This window comes from Mustela nigripes, chromosome 4 (genome assembly GCF_022355385.1).
Source record: "Mustela nigripes isolate SB6536 chromosome 4, MUSNIG.SB6536, whole genome shotgun sequence".
Taxonomy (NCBI): Eukaryota; Metazoa; Chordata; class Mammalia; order Carnivora; family Mustelidae; genus Mustela; species Mustela nigripes.
The window spans coordinates 127346642-127371425 of record NC_081560.1 but is presented as its reverse complement, the minus strand read 5'-3'; the positions used below and the strand labels follow the sequence as shown (position 1 = coordinate 127371425).

The window sequence follows — 24784 nt, the reverse complement described above, 5'->3', positions numbered from 1 at the left end:
GTAGAATTCAGGCCAAGGGACAGTAGCTATATTGTGAGCTGTCAAGAGAGATGTGATTAGTGTTTCACACTTAAAAACTACAAATCCTGGGGTGCCTGGGTGGCTCAGTTGTTCAGCGTCTGTCTTCGGCTCAGGTCATGATCCTGGGTTCCTGGGATCGAGCCCTGCATCAGGCTCCCTGCTCGATGGGGAGACTGCCTCTCCCTCTCCCACTCCCCCTGCTTGTGTGCACTCTCTCAGTCTCTCAAATAAATAAATAAAATCTTTAAAAAAATAAAATGAAATAAAACACTACCAATCCCCTGCCACCTAGTAGGAAATACATATAGAAACAAAACAAAACAAAACAAACTTGTTTGTCTCCTTGATGACTTAGAATGTTAAAAAGCCTCTTGGCTTCCCTAGGTAGCAGCCAAGTGTCTTCTGTGTGAGGGGGAACAGGTTAGATGGGTTTTGTGCAAGGTACGTCTAATGAAGTAGTGTTTTGCGTAGGACAGTGGGCGGGACCGATGAGACACTCACCCTCTGTTTAATATGGATGAAACGTGTGGGAACACACAGTCACCAAGACACGGGGAATGACTTCTTAATTCCTTGTTCTCCTTTCCCTCTTGCCAGAATGGGAACACTGCCCTGGCCATTGCCCGGAGGCTTGGCTACATCTCAGTGGTCGACACCCTGAAGGTAGTGACTGAGGAAACCATGACCACGACTGTAAGTAGCAGACGCCGGACCTCGTCACCCTGAGTGCCTGCGCTCACGCTGTTGATTTTCCGGGGCCTTTGGGAGATAAACCCACTTTCCTCCCATTCACAGACTAAGCACCGTGTGTCCAAATGCTGTCACCTCATTGCCGACAGCCAGCATCGCCACTCTCATTTCTGATATTGAGATGCTAAACACTAAAAAATACCTTCTTAAAAGCTGCATTAGTAGCTATGGAGTGTTTTGTTCCATAGAAGGCTAAATGTATGCACTTATTTGTTTTGCTATAAAAACATTTTAATGAACTGGAGGCAGAAATATTTTAACATCCACCTGTGGCAATGGGAGGAAGTGGAAGATAAGATGGTTCTTTGAAATGTCATAACTCACAAATGATAATGGATACACTGTTGTCATTATTGTAAATGTGTTTTTTACAGTGTCAAAATAAGACCTCAGAGAGAGGATCAGAATGGGTTTTTGTCACCACTCTCACTGCTCTTCCGTTCAGCTATTGGAATTTTCGTAGGAAAAACAATAGGATGTTTTGTTAAAATTATAAATAAATCTTTACCAGGAGGCCTCATTGCGTCAGATACATTTTTACAAGCTGCAGCCTCTAGGATAAGTCATTTCTTATTAGCACCATCTGGAGCCTTTGAACTGCTGTGGGGTTTGGTAACCATGGAATCATGAGCAGATATTGCACCATATCAGAGGCTTACTGGAGTTACTCCTAACTCCGTGACTCAACACACATGCCTGAGATTGGCTCTGGACTCTGGAACACTGGGCATTATCAGCTGTGCCTCCTTTTCTCATCCACAACCTTCTGGCATGAAGGGAGGCATAGTTAGCATCTGCAAACAGTTTGTATACACAGTGCTTCGTATTTTTTTAAAAAATGGATTGAGGGCTTCTGTAGCAATCTACTGGTTGAGTTATTTAGCAATGTACAGGCTTTAAAGCTAAAAACAAACAAACAAAATACCCAAAAAAACCCAAAACAAAAGCAAAACAAAACAAAAAAATAACCTGTTGATTGCAAGAGAGAAATTATGCAATTTGCAGAAAAGAAAGCAGTAGCTTTAATGGGCTAGGGCAATGGTTATCAACCAGGGCATGTTTCTAACTTCAAGGTATAGTTTGTATAGAGATAAACTACTACACATTGCTTTTATGTATACTGCTTGAGTACTTCATGATTTTAAAATCTGTTATTAAGTTCTTGAGAAAAGAGTTTAAACAAATAATATTTATTGACCTTAATCTTATAGATATTCCATCTAGTTTTTTTCTAGAGTGGGAAAAAAAAGAGGAAGAAGAACAAGATATTAAACAGTGGTGAAGTGTCACAATGCCATAAAAGATTTGAAATCACTGCAGTAAATATGTAAAACCTATATAATCATTCAAAATATAAATCTTGCTCATGTTTTTTGAAGATTTTATTTATTTATTTGTCAAAGAGAGAGAGAGTATGAGCAGTCGGAGAGACAGGCAGAGGTAGAAGCAGCTTCTCTGCTGAACAGGGAGCCCAATGTGGGACTTGATCCCAGGACCCTGGTCGCAAGACTCTGAGCCGAAGACAGACACTTAGTCAACGGAGCCACCAGGCATCCCTATAAATCTTGCCTATTGAATATAAATTATTTTCTCACTCATTGGGAAAGTTTAGAATGTTTCTTGAATATCAAAAATGCTTGAAGAGGGGCGCCTGGCTGGCTCAGGTGGTAGAGTGTTTGACTCTTGACCTCAAGGTTATGGGGTCAAACCCCATATGGGATGTAGAGATTCTTAAAAACAAACAAAATAACAAAAAAAACAAAAACTTGACGAGAAAATAAAGTTAAAGGCAGAGGAGTTAAAGTTATAGCCTGAGAAGGGTTCCAAGGCCTGGTCTAGGTGAAGGACAGAAGGAGTATAGGAGTCAGGCCATATCCCTTAGTGTCATCAGCTGAGTTTTTCTGTGAGAGAGAAAAGATAGGACTCATGCTAACAGAAAGATCCAGTTTGCCTAATGAGGTACATCAGGCTTTTACCAAATGAGTGCTCCACAGAGGTGAGAGTAGAGTCTATTGGAATCCCTAAAACTTAGTCCAGCACTGTGGTATTTGAGACCTTATTTCCACCCCAGACACCACCTTATCATCTGTGTGGTAGCAGTTACGTGTTACCGGGCATGGATGAAGGCTGACAGAGTTCAGGGTGGAGTCTGTGATCTTGAGCTCCCTGACTGCAGTGCGGTCTGCACAGCAGGTGGGTCTCTGCGGGGCCCCTTGCTGGAGTCCCAGCAGCCCGTGAGTTCATAAGCAGACACTGGTTTTTCAAAAACCCTAAAAAGATTCATCCTCCCTGTGAGTACAGTGTTTGACAAGGCAATTCTGAAAAAGATGCTTGAGTTAGTGACATTGCAATCATGGCAGAGTAGGAAACTGAGCAGCTAGAAGCTGACATTCAAAAGATGAATTCAGGTTTTAAATTGCATTGTTTAAAATATTCAGTTCCCTCGTTTGCAAAGAACAGAGGACATCTCTCTTTCTCTCAGATACTGGTTTCTAATACTGTTCTGTACTAAAGGGAATCAGGGCTTCTTCAAGAAATAGCTGAGTCTCGGGCACCTGGGTGGCTCAGTGGGTTAAGCCGCTGCCTTCGGCTCAGGTCATGATCTCAGGGTCCTGGGTTCGAGTCCCGCATCGGGCTCTCTGCTCAGCAGGGAGCCTGCTTCCTTCTCTCTCTCTCTCTGCCTGCCTCTCAGTGTACTTGTGATTTCTCTCTGTCAAATAAACAAATAAAATCTTAAAAAAAAAAAAAAAAAAAAAGAAATAGCTGAGTCTAGATCTGGGGAAGGAAATATGCACGATGACCCTGGAGCATCTTATGGTGCCAGAAAGTAAGGGAGTGTCTCTCCCCTCAAGTAAGTAAACCAGTATGCGTACACCCAGTTATGGGGCTGTGTCAAAGGGACACAGGAGTCAACTGACCCAGGGGCCAAAGGCGGAACAATTAAGATAGATAGATAGATAAGAAAAGGAAGGAATGAATGAAGGAAGAAAGAATTGGAGTATAGTGCAAAGTATAAAACAAATTTCCATGAGTCCATAGTGATATAAATAGACAACTGAATAAGTAGCAAAGAAGAGGAAAATCAGGCAAAAAAATTTCAAACAAATTATAAAAAATACTTCACTCTCAAGGGGGTATAGAATGTAATTCCCCCACTGCTTATGTGTGGGCTGAGTACTGCTTCCCTGCAAAGGAAACAGTATGGAAAGGAACATGGTGGGAGATAGACTAACTTTACGGCAGAGAAACCTGAGGAATGCTGCCTCCGCCAGGCGTCCACGGCCAACATCAACACTGGTAAATCCTGTTGAAAGTATGGAGCCTTGATCTAACTGTGTGGTGAAAATAACACTTTACGTCTATGGTCTTCCTCTCCGAAACATGTAACCCAGTCTAATCACGAGAAGAACATGAGAGGAATCCCAATTGAGGGTCATTCTACAAAATACCTGACCAGTTCTCTTCTAAACGGTGAAGGTGACGTGCCTGGGTGGCTCAGTCAGTTAAGCATTTGGCTTCGACTCAGGTCATGATCCCAGGGCCATGAGTTCAAGTCCCACATCGGGCTCTCTGCTCAGCAGGAGTGGGGAGTCAGCTGCTCTGCCCCTTCCCTCGCTTGTGTGCATTCTCTCTCTCTCAAGTAAATAAGTGGAATCTATAAACAAACAAACTGTGAAGGTCATTAGAAGCAAGGCAAGTCTGAGAAACCGTCACAACCATAGGAGCCGAAGAGGGCATGACAGGGAAAGATAATGTGGTATCCTAGATGGGAACCTAGAACAGAAAAGGGACATTTGGTAAAAAATTAAGGAAATCTGAATAAAATATAGACATTAATTAATAGTAATATGTGAGTAGTGGTTCATCAGTCATGACAAATATACCATAGTTTTAACAACTGAGCTTTTTTTTTCCAGTTGCCTTATTTAAGTACGTGTGTTCCCTTTTACCATTAGTATTTCATATGCTCAGAATAAAGAGGAGTTTTTTTTGTTTGTTTTTTGTTTTTTAAGAGGAGTTGTTTTAAGTCTGAAACATTAAGTCATTAATATTGTTAACAAGTTGTCGGTGTCCTTTGGATGGATACAAGCTGTATAGGTAAAAAGTCATCAAAAAGCAAGTAAAAATATTCACTAAGGCTCTGTAATATACAGTTCTTTAAAATTGTGTGAAGGTGAAAATGATCTTGCAAATGCATGACTGATATTTTCAGCGTGGCATAGTCGCAAAAATTATATAATTTATGCAATCTCAATATTTTATATTTATCCTAGGCATTAAAATGTACATATAGAAGGGGAAGACAAAATTAATGGCTGGCTTGGCACAAGCAATAAAGACACGATTCTCGCTGTTCATTTCTTCAGCCAAGACTTTTAGTGGAGTGAGGTGGCAGGTTCCACAGACCATGAAAAAGTATTAACAATGGACTAGGAGAGGCGGTATCTCTCTTCTCTTTCCTTTGAAAGGCCTCATTAGGGACCTAAATCTTTTAAGCCAGTTTGCTTTACCACTAGAATTCTTTCATCTTATCTTCTCAGTAGTATATATGGTGGAGACCTTAATGCTAAGGGGAAAATCTTAATGCCATTTTACATGTGAGAGCTTCATGATATTCTGTACATCAGTCCCATAATAAATACTTATTTAGAAAGAAATGAATAATCTCATTCCTTAAAGTGACTGCCTTTTGTTTGTTTGTTTGTTACTAGACTATCATAGAGAAGCACAAAATGAATGTTCCGGAAACGATGAATGAAGTTCTTGATATGTCTGACGATGAAGGTATGAAAACGACATTTGTGTTCATAATAATTAAAAGTGACTGTGTATCTGTTTCCTGAAATGTGTTTATTGCAAAAATGTGTTTAGAAGTGTTCATGTGTTTTGTTGTTCGTTTAAAGAGTATGCGATTTTCCACACACTTACACTGTTCACTTGCATCATGCAGTTCGTAAAGCCAACGCCCCTGAAATGCTCAGTGATGGTGAATATATCTCAGATGTTGAAGAAGGTATTTGTAACTTTTTACTGTGATGGAACTTTCACTTCCAGCTTTATCTTCCATTTCTTACCTTCAAAATATAACACTTCCTTGAGTTACTAACTCTTCACCTAACTTCCAACTATTAATTTATGTACCATTTAAAAGATGTATCTGGTATTAGTGGTTGCTTTAAAGCGCCTCTCCTTGAATCCGTTTTCCGACTTGAAAGTATAAGCGTCACTAATGACATTGTTTGCATTCTATTTGTTTCTATTAAGCAGAAAATTGATTTTTATTGTTTACCATTGAAAATCCAGAAGAGGAAATCTGATTAATGTTTACAGCTAAAATATCTTCCAAAATAAGAGAAGGTATCTTATATCTTAACTCATTGTAAGGCTGACTCTAAGCTTACTCTAAAAAAGCAGCTTTTGAACTTGAACCATTAATGAAAGCTCAACCTGAAGAAAATTGCTTTCAGAATATAAACTTGCAATATTGATTTCATGACAGAGATCAAAATATAAATTCTTAAAACTCTACTTCATTTGCTTAAAAGAAACGACTTGTTTTCTGCCCTATTTTAAAAATCAGTTCATTTGCCCAGCTCACGACGAATCCTTATACTAATGAATGATATCTTTAAAAGTTTCTTTGGAAAATTAACATTTTTATAGTAAATAAATATTATAAAGGTGGCAAATTTTGGAATTTTGCTGGAGTAATGAAATGTATATTTATAGAAGAATTTCCAGTATATTTATGTTTCTTTCTTGCCCCGTCTGACTCTCCCAAATGACTTCTATCTTCTTGCTCCCTGTATTTGCCCGTCTTCTGTATTTTTCGCACAGAGAGGATTCAGTGTTGTTAGTCTTTCTCTGTGTTTAGGTAATTGTCCCTATTTTAACTACTAGTCTCTCCTTTGAGTTGCACTCATTTAAATGAACATCTAAATAGTGGGAAGCCTACAGAATCCAAAGTCTCTTTAACTTTTTTGGCATCCAGTGAGTGCCTATTGAAAGTGCACTCTGGCTAGGAGAACATGGCTAGAACAGCTAATGCCTTGATGGTCATTTAGGAACCCAGACAGAGCTGTCTCATTGTTTGTAAATGTTGTTTTCGTAACTGTTAAAGGTGTTTACTCATTTTTCTTTTCCTTTTGTCTCCATCATCAGCTGTGTATTTACTTCTGTTTTATCCCCGATTGGATATTTGTATCATCTTTAGGACTTTAAGAATAATATGCCTTGCTATCATACTATATTTTGATGCCTTCTTATATAAAGTTTGCAGAGTAATTTCTTATGGGCAGAAGACAAAAGGAAAATATAATCACACTGATGTGTATGCACACAAATCATGTCAAACGTAGATTTTCAAATGCGATTTTATGAAATATGACAATCACAGACCCAAGAATTTGCTAGTTTTGGACAGAATATCCAAAGTAGTTGCGTTGATGAGAGGCCAAGTTGGAATGGACTATATAACAGTTTTATATATATGAATAACCGAGTAATTTCCCCAAAAGGAGGAATTTTTAATCGTTTTCATTTGAAGATAATTCATCTAGCCATTTAACTAGAAATGACAGTGATTTCTTATGGATTTCTCTCAGCTTGGGAGTTTGAAATGAATAAGTTTCGATTCTCATTTTATTCGTCTTTTTTTTAAACTTTCTGGCCCTTGCCTTATGGGTGTGTCCACAGGCTGTGAGAATCAAATGGCTATTGATTTCATAAAGCCGTAGAATTGAATGTTGGGAGGGGTTCCTAAAAGGTCACTTCAGCCATCTATGCTAGAGTCATCTCTATAAAATCCTCTCAGATGCCTTAATGCCTTAATGACAGTTCTTTAAAATTGCCCAAATGCCTTAATGACAGAAATTCCCTAATTCCCAGCCCACTTAACTGTGCTTCAACAGCTCTGACTTTAAAAATTCTTCATTTCGCAATGCGTCCTTCTCCATAATTCAAGCCACTGCTCATTGATTCGGGCTCTGATGCATTTGGCACTATTTAACACAAAACCTGCCTCTTCTATTTCTCATGAGTCTGTTTTTCTCAGGGCGTGTTATCCCCTCCCTCACCATTGCCTCCTGTGCACATTTCAGGGTGTCAGTTTCTACCTCAGGTGGAGGTGATCAGAGCTGAACACAGAATTCCAGGTGTAGTCTGATCAAAGCAGAGGAAGGCAGGGCCGTTGCTTGTCCATGGACGATATTACAAATCTACTATTGAAGATTAAGATGGTTCTGAGGTTATAATATCCATTTAATTTGACTCCTATTAATATCACTGTCATCTGACGTTCCTCAACTGCTTACGTGAGCGCCAGTAAGCCACGTCTGTCCTATCATGAATAAACTAGCATTTCTATATTATTCCAAATCCTCCCCCCCATTTTAATTCTAAAGGGACCCCTACAACTTTAATGATAGCTTTTATTTCTGACTCATTTGCCTTATAGTCTTGCTAGCCCTTTGCTACTTTAGTTGGATTTGGAGCTGCTTCTTTTGGTAAGCCCTCACAGACTGGGGCAAATGTTTATTTCTACGCAACCACAGGGATGTTATGAATATCTGTCTTTAATGAACCAGTAAGAGATCACCACACTGGTATCCTAGGGTACTGAGAAGCTCAGCAGCTTTTAAAAGCATATAAAAATGAAAAGCAATATATGCTACCAGTTTTTCTCAAGAAAGAAAAGGGCGACTGGGTGGCTTAGTTGGTTAAGCGTCTGCCATCGGCTCAGGTCATGATCCCAGGGTTCTGGGACCGAGGCCCACATCGGGGTCCCTGCTCAGTGGGAAGCCTACTTCTCCCTCTCCCACTCTCCCCTGCTTGTATTCCCTCTCTCGCTGTGTCTCTCTCTGTCAAATATATAGAACCTTAAAAAAAAAAAAAGAAAGAAAGAAAGAAAGAAAAAGAAGAATGAGTTTGTAATATGGGAAAATATAAATTTAATCCATATTATAAAAATTGAATAAATACTAAGGGAATGGTACTGAGAGTAGTCTTTCTTGTCCTCCTTTATCTTCTTGGCTTTCTCCTTCTCTTCTCTCATCTCTTAGGAGAAATTAGCGTAGGTAAGAAATGTTTGCATTAATTTCACACACTAAAAAATCAACAAGTCTAGACAATGTTATCAACTAATGACCTAGGGGAACAATGGAGCCAGGTTACAGAGTAGAAGGAAGGCTGAAGTATCAGTGAAGTAGAACTAGAGAAGGAAAGGCGATAAAGCAGCCTTATCCAAGCAACATATTACCTGGGTAGGGGGTACGCAGAGCTCCGAGAGGGCCAGACTCATCCACAGATATCTTAATGCCCCACTTGTCTTCTTTCCCAGAAAGTACGGCACATACATGTCAAATTAATATCTGTACAAAATTAATATTGGTTCTGGTGCCAGTTACATTCTTATGTTTTGCAATTCACTTTGCAATTTAAAAGAAAGAAAAAAGATGAAGAAGGGAGGGAGGAAAGAGAGAGAAAGAAAGAGAGGAAGGAAGAAAAGAAAGAAGAAAATTGAGGCGAAGGTTCCGTCTGTCTTCTATTTTTGAGTCCCCCTTCCAGGAGATTTTTAGTTTTTTGGTTCAACGCTGACTTTAAATTATAAATTCCTGTTGAGTATATATTTTGTAAATTTTTAAATAACGTAGAACATGTTTTAGCTTGCAGAATTCTAAGAGGTTGCATTATAGTGACAAATTTAAAAAATGGAAAATGGAATTAAGCCATGGGAAGTAAAAACCAAAGGTAGCTCTGTGAAATAAGACTCTACTGAACAGGGTTGGGAGACCATTGGGTGAGACTGAGAAGAATTATTTAATTCTCAGCTTCTCACAATTTGATAAGGCTGCAAAGTCTCACTCAGGATCAAATGCAGACAATGTATGTTAAAAGGAAAAAAAAAAAGTAAGAGGCTAAGTACACACATAGTAGAAATAATTATCAGATAGGTAGAGGTTTGGGGCGCCTGGGTGGCTCAGTGGGTTAAGCCTCTGCCTTCGGCTTGGGTCATGATCTCAGGGTCCTGGGATCGAGCCCCACATCGGGCTCTCTGCTCAGTGGGGAGCCTGCTTCTCCCCCCCCAGCCCCGCCTACTTGTGATCTTTTTCTCTCTCTGTCAAATAAATAAATGAAATCTTTAAGAAAATCAGATGGGTAGAGGTTTGAGCTATAATAAAGCAATAAAATTTCATCAAACGTTAGCATGATGTGAGACATGAGGAGAGTCGTGCTCAGTCACCTTTGTATCAGATTCAGTGCCCAGTGAACTGACCTTGCATCATGGAGCCCATGCTGTCTACTATGCTGATGAGGTAGCAAAGCCCAAATAAATGTCGAGTAGCTTGCCCCACCAGGTTAGCAGCAGAGCTGAACAGGAAGACAGATTGGACAGTCTGGGTCTTCTCTTTCATTTCCACTCTAACATGATCTGTTTTCTTATATACAGAATCCAAGAATATATTGTTTTTTAAGCTTTAAAAAGGGGAAAGTTGGGAAAAGGAACAGATCATGCCTTGGAAATTATCACAAGTTAATAATTATCTCTTAATGACCCTGATAAGACTATGGTAGAAATAGTGTATTTTCTTCTGACCATCTTGGTAAAAGAAATATGCAGCCCAAGGTGCAAATTCCAGGAAAATAAATGTAACCATAATTTAGAATAGATCTTAAGAACCCAAAGTACGTAGTTTTAGTAAACATATCTGAGTCTTCTCAATTAGAGAATAAGTAGAATTTGAATGGCATAATCTAAAACTCAAAAAAATAGGAGAAGTTACTTTAGGAGACATGAAAATGGGCATCAAGGAAAGATGTCCTTTTAGGGCCCCTTCTCACAAATGCCTAGGACTATCCTGCTTTCCTAATCCCCTGGGCATGCTAATAAATAAATCAGGCCAGTAGGTGTTTAGCTTTCTAGGTCTGGAAGGAAGCCTTGAAGACTAGCCTGCCCCAGATGGTCTGGGGGTGGCTGTAGTTTTGCAAAAATTGTTCTTCACCTGAAAAGTTATCATTTTGCAAATACCTGTTCAGTCATAACATCTAGCCTTTTGCCTGATACGTTTCTGATTACAATTGATCTTCCGAATAGAGATTACCTAATTACATGCTTCTCTCAATGATAAAGTGAAAATGAAACACCAGAAGCAGAGACCCAGAACCTGGCACGGTACCTGGTACACAGGAGATCCTCACTGTGTTTAGCTGATTCCATCACAGTGGAGGGAGACTCAAGGAAAAGCATGTTTTACAGGTTTCTGAGAAGAGGCAGGTTAGAGAGAATTTGCTTGCTATGTCCATATTCCATGTCCATTGGAATATGCCATTCCAATAAACGCCTTCCCACTGAGACAGACCTAGACTACGGATTGCATCAATAAACAGCTTTTTAATGACTCTCCTAAGGTGTATCTGTATCTCAAAGACTAGTTAGTGAATTTAAAAAGAATTTCCAACAAAAGAAAAAGATCAGTGAACTGGGGCAGAGGCCATTATCCTAAAACACATTCTATCCTATCCTTGCTATCCTGGCTTTGGTTTTGGAATTGTTGAGTGATTTTGATCCAGGCTGTCCACCTACCCAGCACATGCCTGATGTTTCCCTTTAGAGTCTCATAGACAACTCGTCATGCCCTGAACCCCGGCTCCAAACAGTGTCTCCCCCTGGCTCCTCATCCTAGGGAGTGGCTCCGTCACGCAAGCCAGCCCCAAGGTTACGTGTAATCTCCCTTTTCTTAGCACTCATGTGCAATCTTCCAGAACTCATCTCACATCCCCCTTCTCTGCCTCCCCACGCCCCACTGCCACTGCCCAAGCCAGTCCCACCTGCGGACTCCTTACGGTTCTGCTGTGGACTGCTGCGGGAGCTTCTGCACTCTCTCCACTTCTTTCCCTGCAGACTCGGATTTCTACCTGGCATCCCAGCAGTCTTTTACAAATATTGGATCATATCATTCCATTTCCAAGCTTAAAACCCCCTAAAGTTTAGAGTCCTGTTTTTTTAAATTCCTTCGTGGTGTTGCCTATAAGCATAGCTCATTCCTTTTCATTTCACTGTGATATTCTGTTGTCTGCCTCTACCAGACTATATTTCATGATAAAAGTAGCCACCCCCTCTAAATAATGTATAGTGTAAATACTAAACTAAGATACAAACCTCCTGAGGCTTTACATCACACTTGGCTTAAAAGTCTGGCCCTTCCATGGTTGGTAGGTTCTGTGTGATGTGGCCCTGGCTACTGATTTTCCACTGTCCTCTCTGAACACGCTTTTTAATTTCATCCTAATCCTCATCTTGAGGAACTAGCCATTAATTTCCAAGGGTAGCACGTTTTTTTTTTTTCTGTTACAAATCAATGGTAAATATTTTCAGTTTTTCACACTATGTAGTTCTCAGGCCCAATTGTTCAACTCTGTCTTTGTGATATAACAATAGCACGAGACAAGACCTGAACAAATGGGCTCAGCTGTGTGACAGTCATTGATTTAAGGGACTCCTGGGTGGCTCAGTCAGTTAAGCATCTGCCTTTGGCTCAGGTCATGATCCCAGGATCCTGGGATCGAGCCCCAGATCAAGCTCCCTGCTCAGCGGGAAACCTGCTTCTCCCTCTGACCCTCACCCTACTTGTGCCCTCGCTCACTCTCTGTCTGTGTCAAATAAATAAATTAAACCTTAAAAAAATAATAAAATAAAATAAAACAAATTGGCTTAAAAGTTGGTGGGAGGTGGATTCAGCCCACAGACTGCAGTTTGCTAATTTGTGATTAATTTTGTTCATTTTCTTTTAAAGCAGACTGTTAGCTCCATGAGAGGAGACCCGTCTTTATCCCTGTCACAATATTTAGGATTTATACAAACAGCCACTCTCCCATGGACGAGTGTATCCACAGGCTTAAATCCACACATTTACTTGTGTCAGTCCCCTGAGAGGATTGCATATAAATGAACTCCCAAAACATCATAAATAAGGTACTTACCCTTTATTGAGCCCTTTCTCTGTGCCAGGCATGAATCTATCTACATTTCCTGCTATATGTCATGTGACCTTCACAGTGAGCTCTGAGTTTAGAGCCATCGAAAATGGTATGCCCATTTTATAGATGTGAAAAATCAGTTCCAGCAAGGTTAAAGGACCTTGATCAAGATTACGCAGATCAGTGCAAGGGATTATGCGCAAATCCCTGCCCTTAACCTTTGCTCTGGCATCTCTGGTGCCTGGTAGTTTAGATAATTTAGTCTCACAATGGTTAGATTGTTGCAAGTTTTAAATGAGATCCTATATAAGGGATTTGGCCCAGAGAGTTCAGTGAAAGTTAGTTACAAGGTACCTTATCTTCCTGAATTTTTTCCAAATAGTCAAGAGAATTATTGTTACTATTAGCACTCCAATCTACATTTATTCTCCATCTAAAGCCCTGACTTAAATTCCTATTAGTTCTAATTTACATTAAGGAATCTGAGGCTCAATGGGTTTAAGATATTTGCTGCCCAGGTTCACCTCGTCAAGGCAACTGGAATTTGAATTAGGTTTTTCACTCCAACTTTCTACTTAAAGGAGATGCGGTAAAGAAGAATAGATAAAAGTGACAAGGAAATTCAGAAAAAGGGGAGATTACCAAAAGCCTCAGAAAGGACATATTGCAAGGAATAGATAGAATGTGGAGAAGTCAAGATTTGGGTAGGTGGAAAGAAGTGTTCCAAAGTTCAGAAAGTGTCAGAGACAGGGTGCTTGGTAGGCTTCGTTGGAAAAACATGCGACTCTTGATCTTACAGTCGTGGTTTGAGCCCCACTCCTGCTGGGGTGTAAAGGTTACTTAAATAAAACTTCAAAAGGAGAGAGACAGACAGAAAAGCAGATGACCCGGCAGAAGACCTCAGCAAACAGGAGCTAGAGAAACTGAGCACCGCCCTGAATGGGGACCCCAGGAAAGGGCATAGGGAGGATGAGAAGCAGTTCTAGAAAAGTCTGGGCACATTGACGTGCACAGAGGAAGAGGAACATCAAAGGACATGGAGGGGGAGTGGTGAACAATAGAGGAAGAAAACCAGAAAGAAGAGTGGGTTCTAGCAGAAGCCAGGGGAGAAGTCCTGACGGGGTCCAGTCAGCGGAGCGCAGGCGATCTGCGGCTCCCTGGTGATCTTGGGAAGCTGCCGCGTCCATGACACGATAGAGACATAGACATAGAATTGAGCAGTTCTCATGTTGTGTGTGTGTGTGTATGTGTGTGTTTTCCCCAAGAAGCTGTGACAGAATGAGTAACTAGAGCCGTTGAGGGGGATAAATGGACACAGGGATTGTCTTAAGGGATTGCAGGGAATGAAGCATGTTTATTAATGAAAGACAATAAGTGGTTTTTCCATTTGCCCAAAGCAAGTCATAATTTTGAATATGCTTTCTCCCCCCACCCCTCACCCTCCAGTTATTTTCATGCCTGCCCACCTACCTAGAGAGTCTGACCTGCTTCATGTGGAAGTGGGTCCTAGTCTGACCACCCTTAACCCTTTCCCTTCACATTGGGATTCTTGCTGCAGGGAGAAGACAGTGGAGCATCAGCACTGGGGATGAGTGGAGATGGGGGTGGCAGGGGAGTGCGAGGGCCAGGAATGGGAGGGGTCAGAGAAGCAGGGAAGATGTTGCAGAAGGAAGGGGTGGTCTGACCCACTGGGCCAGAACCACAGGGAGGCTAACTGACAGCAGAGCCCACCCATCTTCACCTTGTAAGCACACATCCTTTAGGTAGAGGTAGGTAATATAGCAAACTGACAAGCACAAGTTCGTTGTCTACACAAGGAATGGAAATTTGGGTATAACATCAGGAAGAGGCCAAATGCTTGCCCACAAAAACCCATGGGATCTTGATATTCCTGCACACCCAGGGGCGGGGAACATCTTCTTGCCGAGCACACACCATTTTATATGCCTGTGTTAGGAGGAGCCAAGGCTAACGAGGTCTGGATTGGGGGTTGAAGCTTGACAAAAATAGCTAGCAAGGAATAATTAGAAGAATTAATGAGCATGGCACTACCACCTTGAATTAAGCTATCCCATTTCTCTTTCAGTAAGAATCAACATGTCAGTGCCTGATTTCCCAGGGCTGGCCTGCAGCTGGTAATTCATTTGTTGTCTAGTCTATTTCATGCGTGGCACAGATTTTAGATAAGGAGAACAGTGTGCCTAACTTTGTCCTCTTTCTACCTGCGTTCTGTCTGGAGTCTCAGGTGTTCATGTGACCAAGTCAGGGTAATCTGACTTAGATGCCCGAGGGCAGTTTCTGGATGAGGGTGAAGGTGTATTGATAAGAATGATAAGAATATGAAAAAGTTACAGCATCTGTCCCAACATTGTCTTTTTCTACCTCTTCACAGGAAGGACACTGAAATCGTTTTCCTTTCTGGGATGAGTTTGTTTATTAACCCAACCAAGATCACAGGGGACATTTTTCATTGCTACATCTGGAAGAGTTCCAAGCCTGAGTCATGCATGCTTATTTAGAAACTATATCTAGCCTGGATTAAGGAGCAGTTTAAAAACTGTGATCCCGTTTTTTTTTTAAAAAGAAGCACATCTAGCCACAAAGACTAGAATAAATGTTTGAGAGTAAAGAATCAAATGGACTTTGTTTGCTCTTAAAACAAAAGAAATCTAGCCCGAGCAGAAAGAGGCATTTGTTCTGTGGGAGAACAGCAACTTGTTCACGTTGATTACAAGATGGGCAAACTTTGCCAGTCCAGCCCGATTCCTTTTGGCCATGGAGGAGGGCTGGCTCTTAGGAGCACCTAGAGGGAAGGAAAGGGGGGAGGGAGAGCATGGCCTATGGCCTCCCGCATGAGGTGCTTACAACCCTTAATGACACATACTTCCTTAGCCTCCTTAAGACCACCTTAAGACCTCCTTAAGACCTCCTTAAGCCATCTCACCCGTGGCTCATCGATTTCCTCAACTTACCCCATTGTTCTCATTGAGAAGGAAAGCAAGAAAACACTACATTCCAGAATATAGTTAGCAAGCTGTTTGAAAGAACCACCGCTGCGAGGAGGTGCTAGAAAACAACAGGTTCTTGTGAAGGCCCAGAACTGTTCCTTCCTGGCTGAGGGAGTTTGCTTCCTCCTTCACCTGGCCCCGGGGGGGGAGGGGGGCAGCCTTGCCCTGAGCCTCCACTCTCCCAGAAGGCCACCTTGGGCCTCCAGCCTGACACTAAAGAGCCTCTGCTACATGCATGAACTCTTGAACTACGTAGTGCAATTCCGTCAGCCGCCAGTCACCTCCCCCTTTGATCCGTCCCTCAGATGGCTGCAGGAAACCTTGCTTCATCCAAGCTCTTGCTCCAAACTGCAGTACGTGCAGATCTGGAATCTGAGGAACTTTGTTTGTGCAACTGTAGGGCAGAATCAGACCCTTAGAACAGAAGTTCGAGAGCGTCAGGCTGGTAATATGACTGTTCCCCGTCCATCCAGTTCCCGCCCCCTCGCTTTTCTGAGAATCAAAGTACCGGGGCATGGAGGGAAAAGACTCATGAACAGACACTGTCATGTGGGTCCTCCAGGCTGAAAATGTTATTGTCTAAACATTAGGGGAGAGAGACATCTTTTGACGAATGCTTTGAATTGATGGAAAATGTTTTCAGAGTTATCTGTATTTTTATGTCCCTGATTTGAACCTTCAAAAAATAAAATGTGCTGAGTCTTATTTGTCTCCTCTCTAAACGGGTTCATTATACCACATGGAACTGCCGAGAAGATGAAAAGATATACCAAAGCATTTAGAACGGCGACCAGCATAGAGCAGGTGCTCAATAGGCGGCAGCTGTCAGACAGAGGCAGCTCTCCGTGGATTCTGCTTCTTGCGGGATTAGAAGTGGGTGGAAGAACACGAGAGGAAGAGGGAGAGCTTTGAAGGTTTAGGTCTTCAGTGAGTGAGTGTGTGTGTGTGTGTGTACTATATATATATATATACATATATATCTATGGGTCAAAAAAATGAAAGTGTTTTCACCCACTGACGGACATATGTCGCTTGTCACTTGGATGGTAGTTGTTATAGTAGAATCCAACTTCCCTATAAACATGGCCGGACATGGCCCTCACTTCCCACAACTCCGTTGCCCGTCACTTTAGGAAAGCTGGCTGCTTGCTCTTCTCACGATAGTCCCATTCTTTCCTTCTCGCGCCACATCTTGTGGCTGGCTGGGGACGGCTCACTCCCCTCACTTCCCGTTTCCACTCCTCTCTGCCTGTCTTAACTCACGCACCTCTGTTCAACATCTACCGCACCGCCTCGATCGAAAGGGATGCCCTCTTCCTGGGAACTCTTGGATACTTCTGTGATTTCTCTTGCATATCCCGCGGCACAAGGGTGGTGGCCAAGACCTTGGGCTTTCCCAGACTCTACCACTGACTAGACACGTGAGCTCTGAACAATGACTGAACCTCTCTGAATCTGCCTTTGTCTAGAAAAGGGAAATGAGAGTACTTGCTCCCCAGGGTTAAAGAGTGAACACGATGTATATAGAAAGTGCTCGTCACAGTGTCTCGCACATGCCAAGCATTAAGCAAATCATAACCAACAGGAGACATAGTACAGTATTTCAGTGTTTGTGTCCTGGTCTTCACTGGAGACAAAATGTGTCCAAGGCAGTCGTCGGCTGTACTTGGAGCAGAGCCTAGTCCAGTGCCCTACTGTCTCACTGCTCGAAGTGTGGGTTGCAATCCCCTGGGAGCTCATCCCACGCACAGAATCTCAGAGACAGCCTCAGACCTGTGGAGTCAGCGTCTATGGTTTAAACGGGTTCTCAGATGACACAAATGTACGCCTGGAAATTTAGAAATAGTGTGTTCCATTCACTGAATTCAGTTTCTGAAGCGATTTTAATTACTCTTGCAATTCCCACCAGGAAAATAGATATTTAATTCTCTCAAATCAATACTGCCATTAGATAACTGTCACTTACTTGTAAGGATCCCTTAAGCCAGTGCTTATCACAGTGTGGTTCTTGGACCCGAAGCAGCAGATTCCCTTGGGAACCTGTAGAAATACAAATTTTTAGGGGATTTTAATGCATAGTCCAGGTTCAGAACCAGCACTTTAGAAAAATGGGAAGCTGTTGGAAGTGCCACGCAAATAATGTGCATCTCCTTCCAGCCTTGTGATCTTATTCCTCCTGTTCCTTGCTGAAACAGTGAGGTCAAACCGCACAAAGAATTGAGTTTCCTCTCCATGTTTGCTACGTATTTGCTGCTGCACATACACACCTTAGCATGTTCTGGCAGACCCGTATAAGTCAAAACACTTGATCTGGTGTACGGAACACAGCCTGTATGACTTCTCTGCAGTCCCTCTATCTTGTTTTATTTTGTTAATTATATTCATTTTTTGAATAGGTGATAGATGCACAAGGTATAGAATTCCCAAGGTACAAGAGTTTACAGTGAAAAGTAAGTCTCCCTCCTTCTCCTCACTCCAGTAATGTAGTTTCTACCTCCAAAGGCAATCACTGAATTTTCATTGCACACATTTATTGAGCATCTACCATGTGCTGGGCACTAGATCTGGAACCAAAGAGACAAAAACCTCAGCCCTCACGGAGCTCACATTTGGGTCACCTTTGGGTCACATTTGGGTCACCTCGTGGAGCTTACCTTTCTTGAAGTATTTGTTTGACAACATCGCATATGACAGTATGTAGAAGTGGGGCTCTGTAGTCACATCAACTGATTTTGATTCCATTTTTACCCAATTTCTAAGTGATCCTGGGTTATCCTCCACTCTGAACTGGGTTTTCTTTATACTGAAATCGAGACAATTCTATTTGAGAAGGTTGTTGCTTGAATCGTATCAGATAAGACTTAAAAAGCACCGCGCCGTGCCTAGAACATTGTAAATGCTCAGTAGATTCTGGTGATGATTATAATGGTGTGCTCTCATCCTGCTGTTCTGTAATGTAGACTAGAAATGCTTGAAGGATTTATTTTCCCAGTCATTTTTATTTTCCTTGCTGTGTGGTGGTCAAACAGTCACCTTTTTCAGAACAAGCACACTAAATGGAAGTAAGTTTCAATCATTAACTATTTGTCTGTAAGACTATTTGCTGACTTCTAGTATGAAAGCGACGCTTAATAAATCACTAGAGTTTAGATCCTATGTTCCTCTGTATTCTTTCTAATGTTGCCTTTTTTAAAAATCCTGCATAATTTGAAGGTTTTCTACTATTAATTCGTTTGAAGGTGTAATGTATTTTTAACCGTGACTCCATAATGTTACAAAGTATATACCTTGGAAAGAAGATTGTTCATTTCGTAGCAGAGGAATAAAGCACTTCTGAGCAAAGTTTCAGAAAATATAACTTCATATGGTTACATTACGGAACTTTCTTTATGATTCTTGCCTCCAGACAGAGGGGAAAACAACTTTCAACCCCTAGGAAAGCAACAGAAGTATTCCTTGGTGATGATGGAAAACATTAGAAAAAAATGACATGCAAAAAAGAAAGAGCTCCTAGGGCATGAAAACACTTATAAATATTAGCCAAGAACAGTTTCCTCTGTTCAGCGTAAAGAGGCTTGCCAGCGGGCACAGTGAAAGATCGCGGGGAAGCTGGGTTAGGTACATTCCACCACATCTTGACAACTGGCCATTGACACGGCATGTAAAAAAGAATGAGGACTGGGATCCCTCTACAGCAGGCAATGCTTGCTCTTGGGGTTTAGCGTTTGAGCCCCACATTGAGTGTAGAGATTACTTAAAAATCTAAAAATAAGTAAGTACAAAGGACCGAGGGCACAGCTATGTGACCAGCGACTGTCCCGATAATCATTTCATATATTCTCTTTGTCTCCTTTGTTCTTGATTCTATTTTGCATGATTTCCTGTTAGTGAAAGGGTACGGATCTTCGAAAGGTTGATTGTGGTACAAGAAACCTCTTACCCTAGTCACGATAGGAGGACCAGGAAGAGGGATAGCTGGAAAATGGAAGTGAAATGACTCTGAACAGTTTTTATTATTTGGTGAACGGCGGGATCAAGGTAGACTGGGGTGTTTTGTGTTCTCCTTTAAACAGTTTCCAGTGTCTGGTATTTTATTATCAGAAATGGATTAACAGTGAGAACGGCAGTGCTCATGATGTTAAGAGACATAAAGTCAATCCTAAATAGATGAGGCTTCCGTGGTGGCACTCACTGGGTACCCTTCCTGGGCTTGTTCTGCACTAAGCAGGTAGCACTCTGCAGAGCTCACTCTTAATTCACTGGGCATGCATTAAGCAATCAGCACATGACCTCTTTGGCCTACCTTTAGACCTTGTCATTTCTCATTCCTCTCTGTTCCCACTACTTACTACGCTGTGATGACAAACCTCTAAACTCAGTGGATTAATCTATTATTATCTCCCATGGTTGTGTGAGTTAACTGGGTTCAGCTGGATTCTTGAGCTCTGCTGAGATTACAGTCGGGTAGCAGCTGGGATGCGAGTAACATGGCAGAATGTTCGATGTGGTATCTTCAGTTATAGGTCTGTTGGCCTCACTTGGGCGGCCCTGAAACAGCTGAGGGAGAGCTGGTCATCTCTCTCTCTCTTTCCGCGCAGCCTCTCCACGTGGCTTCTTTGACCTTCTTTACAGCATGGAGGTCTCATGGTAGTCAAATATCTTCATGGGGATTGGCTTCCCCCAAACCAGTGTTCGAAAGAGAGCCAAGGAGAAACTGCAAGGTTTCTTGGAACCAACACTGAAAAGTCATGCAATATCACTTCCCCTGCATATTATTGTTCAAAAATTGAACAAGCCCACATTTAATTAAAGAGATGTGGTTCGTGGTGGGGGTGGGGCTGGGGAGAAAACTTCTTTAAACACTAGCTACCACACCCTCTTCACCACAAAATGCTCAGAGTTACCTATAACACAACTGTTAGAACACTCTACCAAACACTTCTTGGAAACATAAACCCACACAAGTGCTTCTTGGTAAGTGAGAATGTGTGGTTCTTGTTTATATATAAACATAATATTATGTTAAACAATATAATATATATAATATATTAAACAAACATATATATTATAATATAATAATATACAATATATATATTTCAACTAAATATATATGATATTGCATCAGAGTTGTCCAGTCATAGAATTATCTTTGTTGGCTTATCTACCTTTGGGCCTATTGGTCAGAAGCTACTACTAATAAAATATTTTTGGGTTACAGCATGGATTAGAGGCCGTTAACAAACTGCACAACATAATTCATGTCATTCCTTTCTAATTTTTGGTGTAATAGTGTGTTGTGCTCTATAAAATTATAGAATATTTTGTTTATTGAAAGAAGAGTAGGTATGGTCTAGTATTATTCAGACAGTCAATCAGTCAACAAATATTTATTGATTAGCTATAAGCCAGGCCTTGCATTCGGCATTGTAGACAATGGAGAGCAGAGACATCTGCTGCCATGGTTGGATTTTGCCTTTGCCAGTATCAGCAGTAGCAACTGAAATTCTAACTGTATGAGTTCATGCATTCAGATGTTTGGGCACCACAGAAAGCTGTGTTACAGAATAACACTGACCATACTGATGAAGCCCTTATTCTGTGCATTATTTCACTGAATCCCTGGAAGAGGCTGAGGTTAGAGGCTGAGTTATTATCCCAGTTACAGAGAGGCAGGAACTGTGACTCAGAGTAAACAGTGTCCCGAAGGTCACTTAACTGGTCACTGATGAAGCCAGGATTTGAATCAAGAGCACCAATTATGCAAAACTGCCTTGAAATACTAACACTGCCTGGGTTTCTGCTTTCCATGCCTTGTAAGAAATGTCTTCACCATGTCATGAGGCTATTTTAATTAATCTTTGGCCAACTATATTGGCAGCTCTCACCCCCATTTCAACTCTGGGCATCTTCTGGTTTCACAGTGACCATTTCAGAAGTCTAGAAGGATGAGTAAAGAAGAATGGAAACTTAACTTTATTAACAGTTTCCTATGTGCCAGTCAACAACTTGGCATGCCGGAGAGTGCTAAGTTGCTGCGGCTGGTAGAGGGGGAGAAAAGTACAGCCACCAGCCTCTTTATTTTTTTCTCCTCCATCTCCCTCCTCACCTTCCCTCTGGCAACCACCAGTTTGTTCTCTGTATTTAAGAGTCTGGTTTTCTTTGTTTTGTTTTGTTTTTGTTTTTACCTTCCTCTTTGATGAAAGCAATGATGAAATCCAAAAGTATTTATGGGGCACTTGCAATATGCCAGGTTCAGGAAGAATTTGGTTCCTAATCTAGCGTGGATCTCACTATCCAGTGGGAGAGACTAAACAGACGTTTTCCCTGGTAGGACGCTCTGATAAGGGAAGCCCACATGAAGAACCACTAACTTTAGATGGTCCTGTCCAGGACGGGAGGAATTTTAGTGTCAAAGTTTGGAGAGATTACACAGGTGAAGAAGAGGGATAAAGGTTCCATCAAGAGTGCACCCTATGTAATGTTCCAAAGTCTAAAGAGTTTCTGGACTTCTAGGGACTGAAATAATTCCGTATAACAGAAGGACAGCAGATGTGCAGGACCGTGCAGTTGTGCAGGCTGGCCAGAGAAAAGCCAACTGATAAGTCAGGAGGAAGGAGCAGCAGTCATTGAATGAGGCTTTGCTAAGCAGTTTGCAGTGTAAGTGCAGATGTGGAAAACAGATTAATTTTAGTCATTTTATCCATTTGAACCACGACTTCCCCTTCCATTCTTTACAAAGTTGGGAATTATTCTTTTGCTTGGGAATATTTTCCAATACATACCAGGCATTATAAACAGTTTCCCTTCTATTCCTGCGTATGTACCATGCTGATTACAGTCAGGCTGCTCCAATTAAAGCCCTGGGTCTCCTATCATCGTACTATTAGGTGAGTCGTGCATTCATTGATCCAGGAGAAACACATTTGTAGAACCCACTTTGGGGTTCTACAGATGCAAATTTCCAGGAGATAGACACACTCATGGAAAAGTGTTGTAAACCACTGACTTCAGCAAGAACGTTCAGAGCCCTGTACTTAGTATCTGGCATAACTTTCCAGCTCTTCTGAGAAACGAGCCATTGAAATTGCCTCTTGAGCGTGCCCAGATGGAGGATGCAGAAGTCCTGCTAGTTTTTTCCTCCCCTGCCAACACAAACAGGGTGGAGGAGCTCCAAAGGGAGGCCAGGAGTCCCGGAGAGAGGGAAACAACGGACCAGAGCAAAGTGACAGAAGCGCCTCCTCTGGGCTGCGTCCTGCTTTATGCAAAGACCTCTTCGCCTGGCTTGGGCGCTCTCTGCAGAGCTGCCTCAAGGAAGGAGAACCAGTGAGCTCCTGTGAGGGTGTCAAAGAGCTGAAAGAACTTGTGCCAAAAAGTGGGGCAGACATCCACTTGCTTTTTCCAGCCTGTCTCACTTCTGCTCCTCTCTTCCAACTCTTGATAAAAAGCAGTGGGGATTAGCATATCCTGCAGCGCTGCTCGGAGACATTCGGGAATCCTTGCGACTCCCCTCGGCCCCACACTTTCAGCACCTCGGCTCAAGGGCAGGCCCTCCCTCCGGGTCCTTGCTCCCCCTCCTTCCACCTGACAGGGACCATAAATAACCAGGGCTCCTGGTGTTCCCAGCCGAGAACAAAGTTGAAAGTTTGCCTGGAGCTCCCTGCCACTCCCCGCCTGGGCCACTTCTTTTGTTTTCTTCTGGTTTTCCTCTACCTGGGTTGGCCGTTTCTTCATTCAAGCTGGAGAAGAGTCACCTCGTAATTAAGCGCAGCACCCTGCTCGCTGGCTCTCCCTGGATGTAAGGCTGCCTCAGTTCCTCGGTGAGGCACCGGCCATTGGTATCAAATTACGGAAAGTCTACACTGGAGCAGTCCTCATATTTACATACAAATAACTCAGGGGCTTGCATTTATGTCACCATTCGGTCCTGCTAGAGGCTTGCCAGCGGAGTTTTTGGTCCAATCAGAAGGAGCTTTAAAAGGATGTCTGCAGAGTGATCGAAAGGGTCTTCTCAATTAAGGGTAGGCAGGCTTCGCTCTTTTTTCCTGTATTTTTTTTCTGGTTTGGAATATCGAAAATCTCTGAACTCTGACGAGTTAGAGAAAAGATGTGCACTTCTTCAACTGCCTACGAGGAGACGAAGATGCTGAGTGGACCCCAGCGGCGGTGAAGACGGTGAATACAGCCCAGGGGTCGGTTTGTTTGGGCTGATTCCGAGGTACACTCTAAATCACTGCTTAAGGAATTCCTGGAAACATCAGGAAAACATTTGATCTGCCCCGCCTGGTGGAAATGGCTTTACCACAGAGTAAGCTCTTTCTTTAAGTCGCGCTTGGTGTGTGCTGTTTTTGTTTCGTATGCAGTGGTTGTGCAAATAGCCCAGCTGTGAGTAGTTACTTAAAATAATCTCTCTGAGTCCTGGGTAGTAGTAGAAAGCAGATCTGTTTCTTTTTTATATTTGCAAAAACAGTAGTTGACAGTGTATTTTTAGACTTGATTGGTAGTTTAAAAGCTAAGCTCTTGCGGTTTCCTGGGTTTAAATGAATGGAAATTATAAACGGTACTGAATGAAGGAATTGGAAAATAGAGCTGGAACAGATGAATCACTTACCTTTGAGAAAACATAACGTGCACGCTTTTGAAATCTCTTGTGTCCAGAAAGGGTAAGGAGAGTCATAAAAAGGAAATAGGTTTGCCTGCTTTGCAGAACGAACTTTTCCACGGACTGTGCTACGTTTTGAAAAGGATGGGAACCGTCCCACAGGGCAAAAGGCATTTGAAAAACCTGCTCTGTCACTCTTGGAATGTGGTTTTTCCGTGAGGTCATGTTATGCATATGTAGCTAGTAAAAGTTTTACGGAATTAACTCTTTGTACTGGTGAGCCAAGAGCACTTCATATAGTCCTTCCTTCAAACTGCTGCTCTTTACAGAAGGTAGAGCTCCTTCCTAAACAGCGGTTCAGCCCTGGGGCAGCCGGACCACGCTGTTTATGTGATAGGTATAGAAACAGTTCAAAATTGATGTGTTTCAA

General features: G+C 42.0%; 1 protein-coding gene across 4 annotated transcripts in view; it reads left to right on the top strand.

Moving 5' to 3' along the window:
- Window positions 1-24784, top strand: part of ANK3 (ankyrin 3) — a 670694-nt gene that overhangs the window by 542911 nt on the left and 102999 nt on the right. For 3 of the 4 annotated variants that reach the window (XM_059397461.1, XM_059397462.1, XM_059397460.1), the window contains 4 exons: window positions 619-714; window positions 5484-5556; window positions 5723-5785; window positions 18152-18205. In XM_059397461.1, the coding sequence (XP_059253444.1) occupies window positions 619-714; window positions 5484-5556; window positions 5723-5785; window positions 18152-18205 (286 nt within the window). Of the gene's footprint in view, window positions 1-618; window positions 715-5483; window positions 5557-5722; window positions 5786-18151; window positions 18206-23779; window positions 24061-24784 lie in introns of those variants that run through there. The other variant, XM_059397463.1, reaches the window with a different exon arrangement.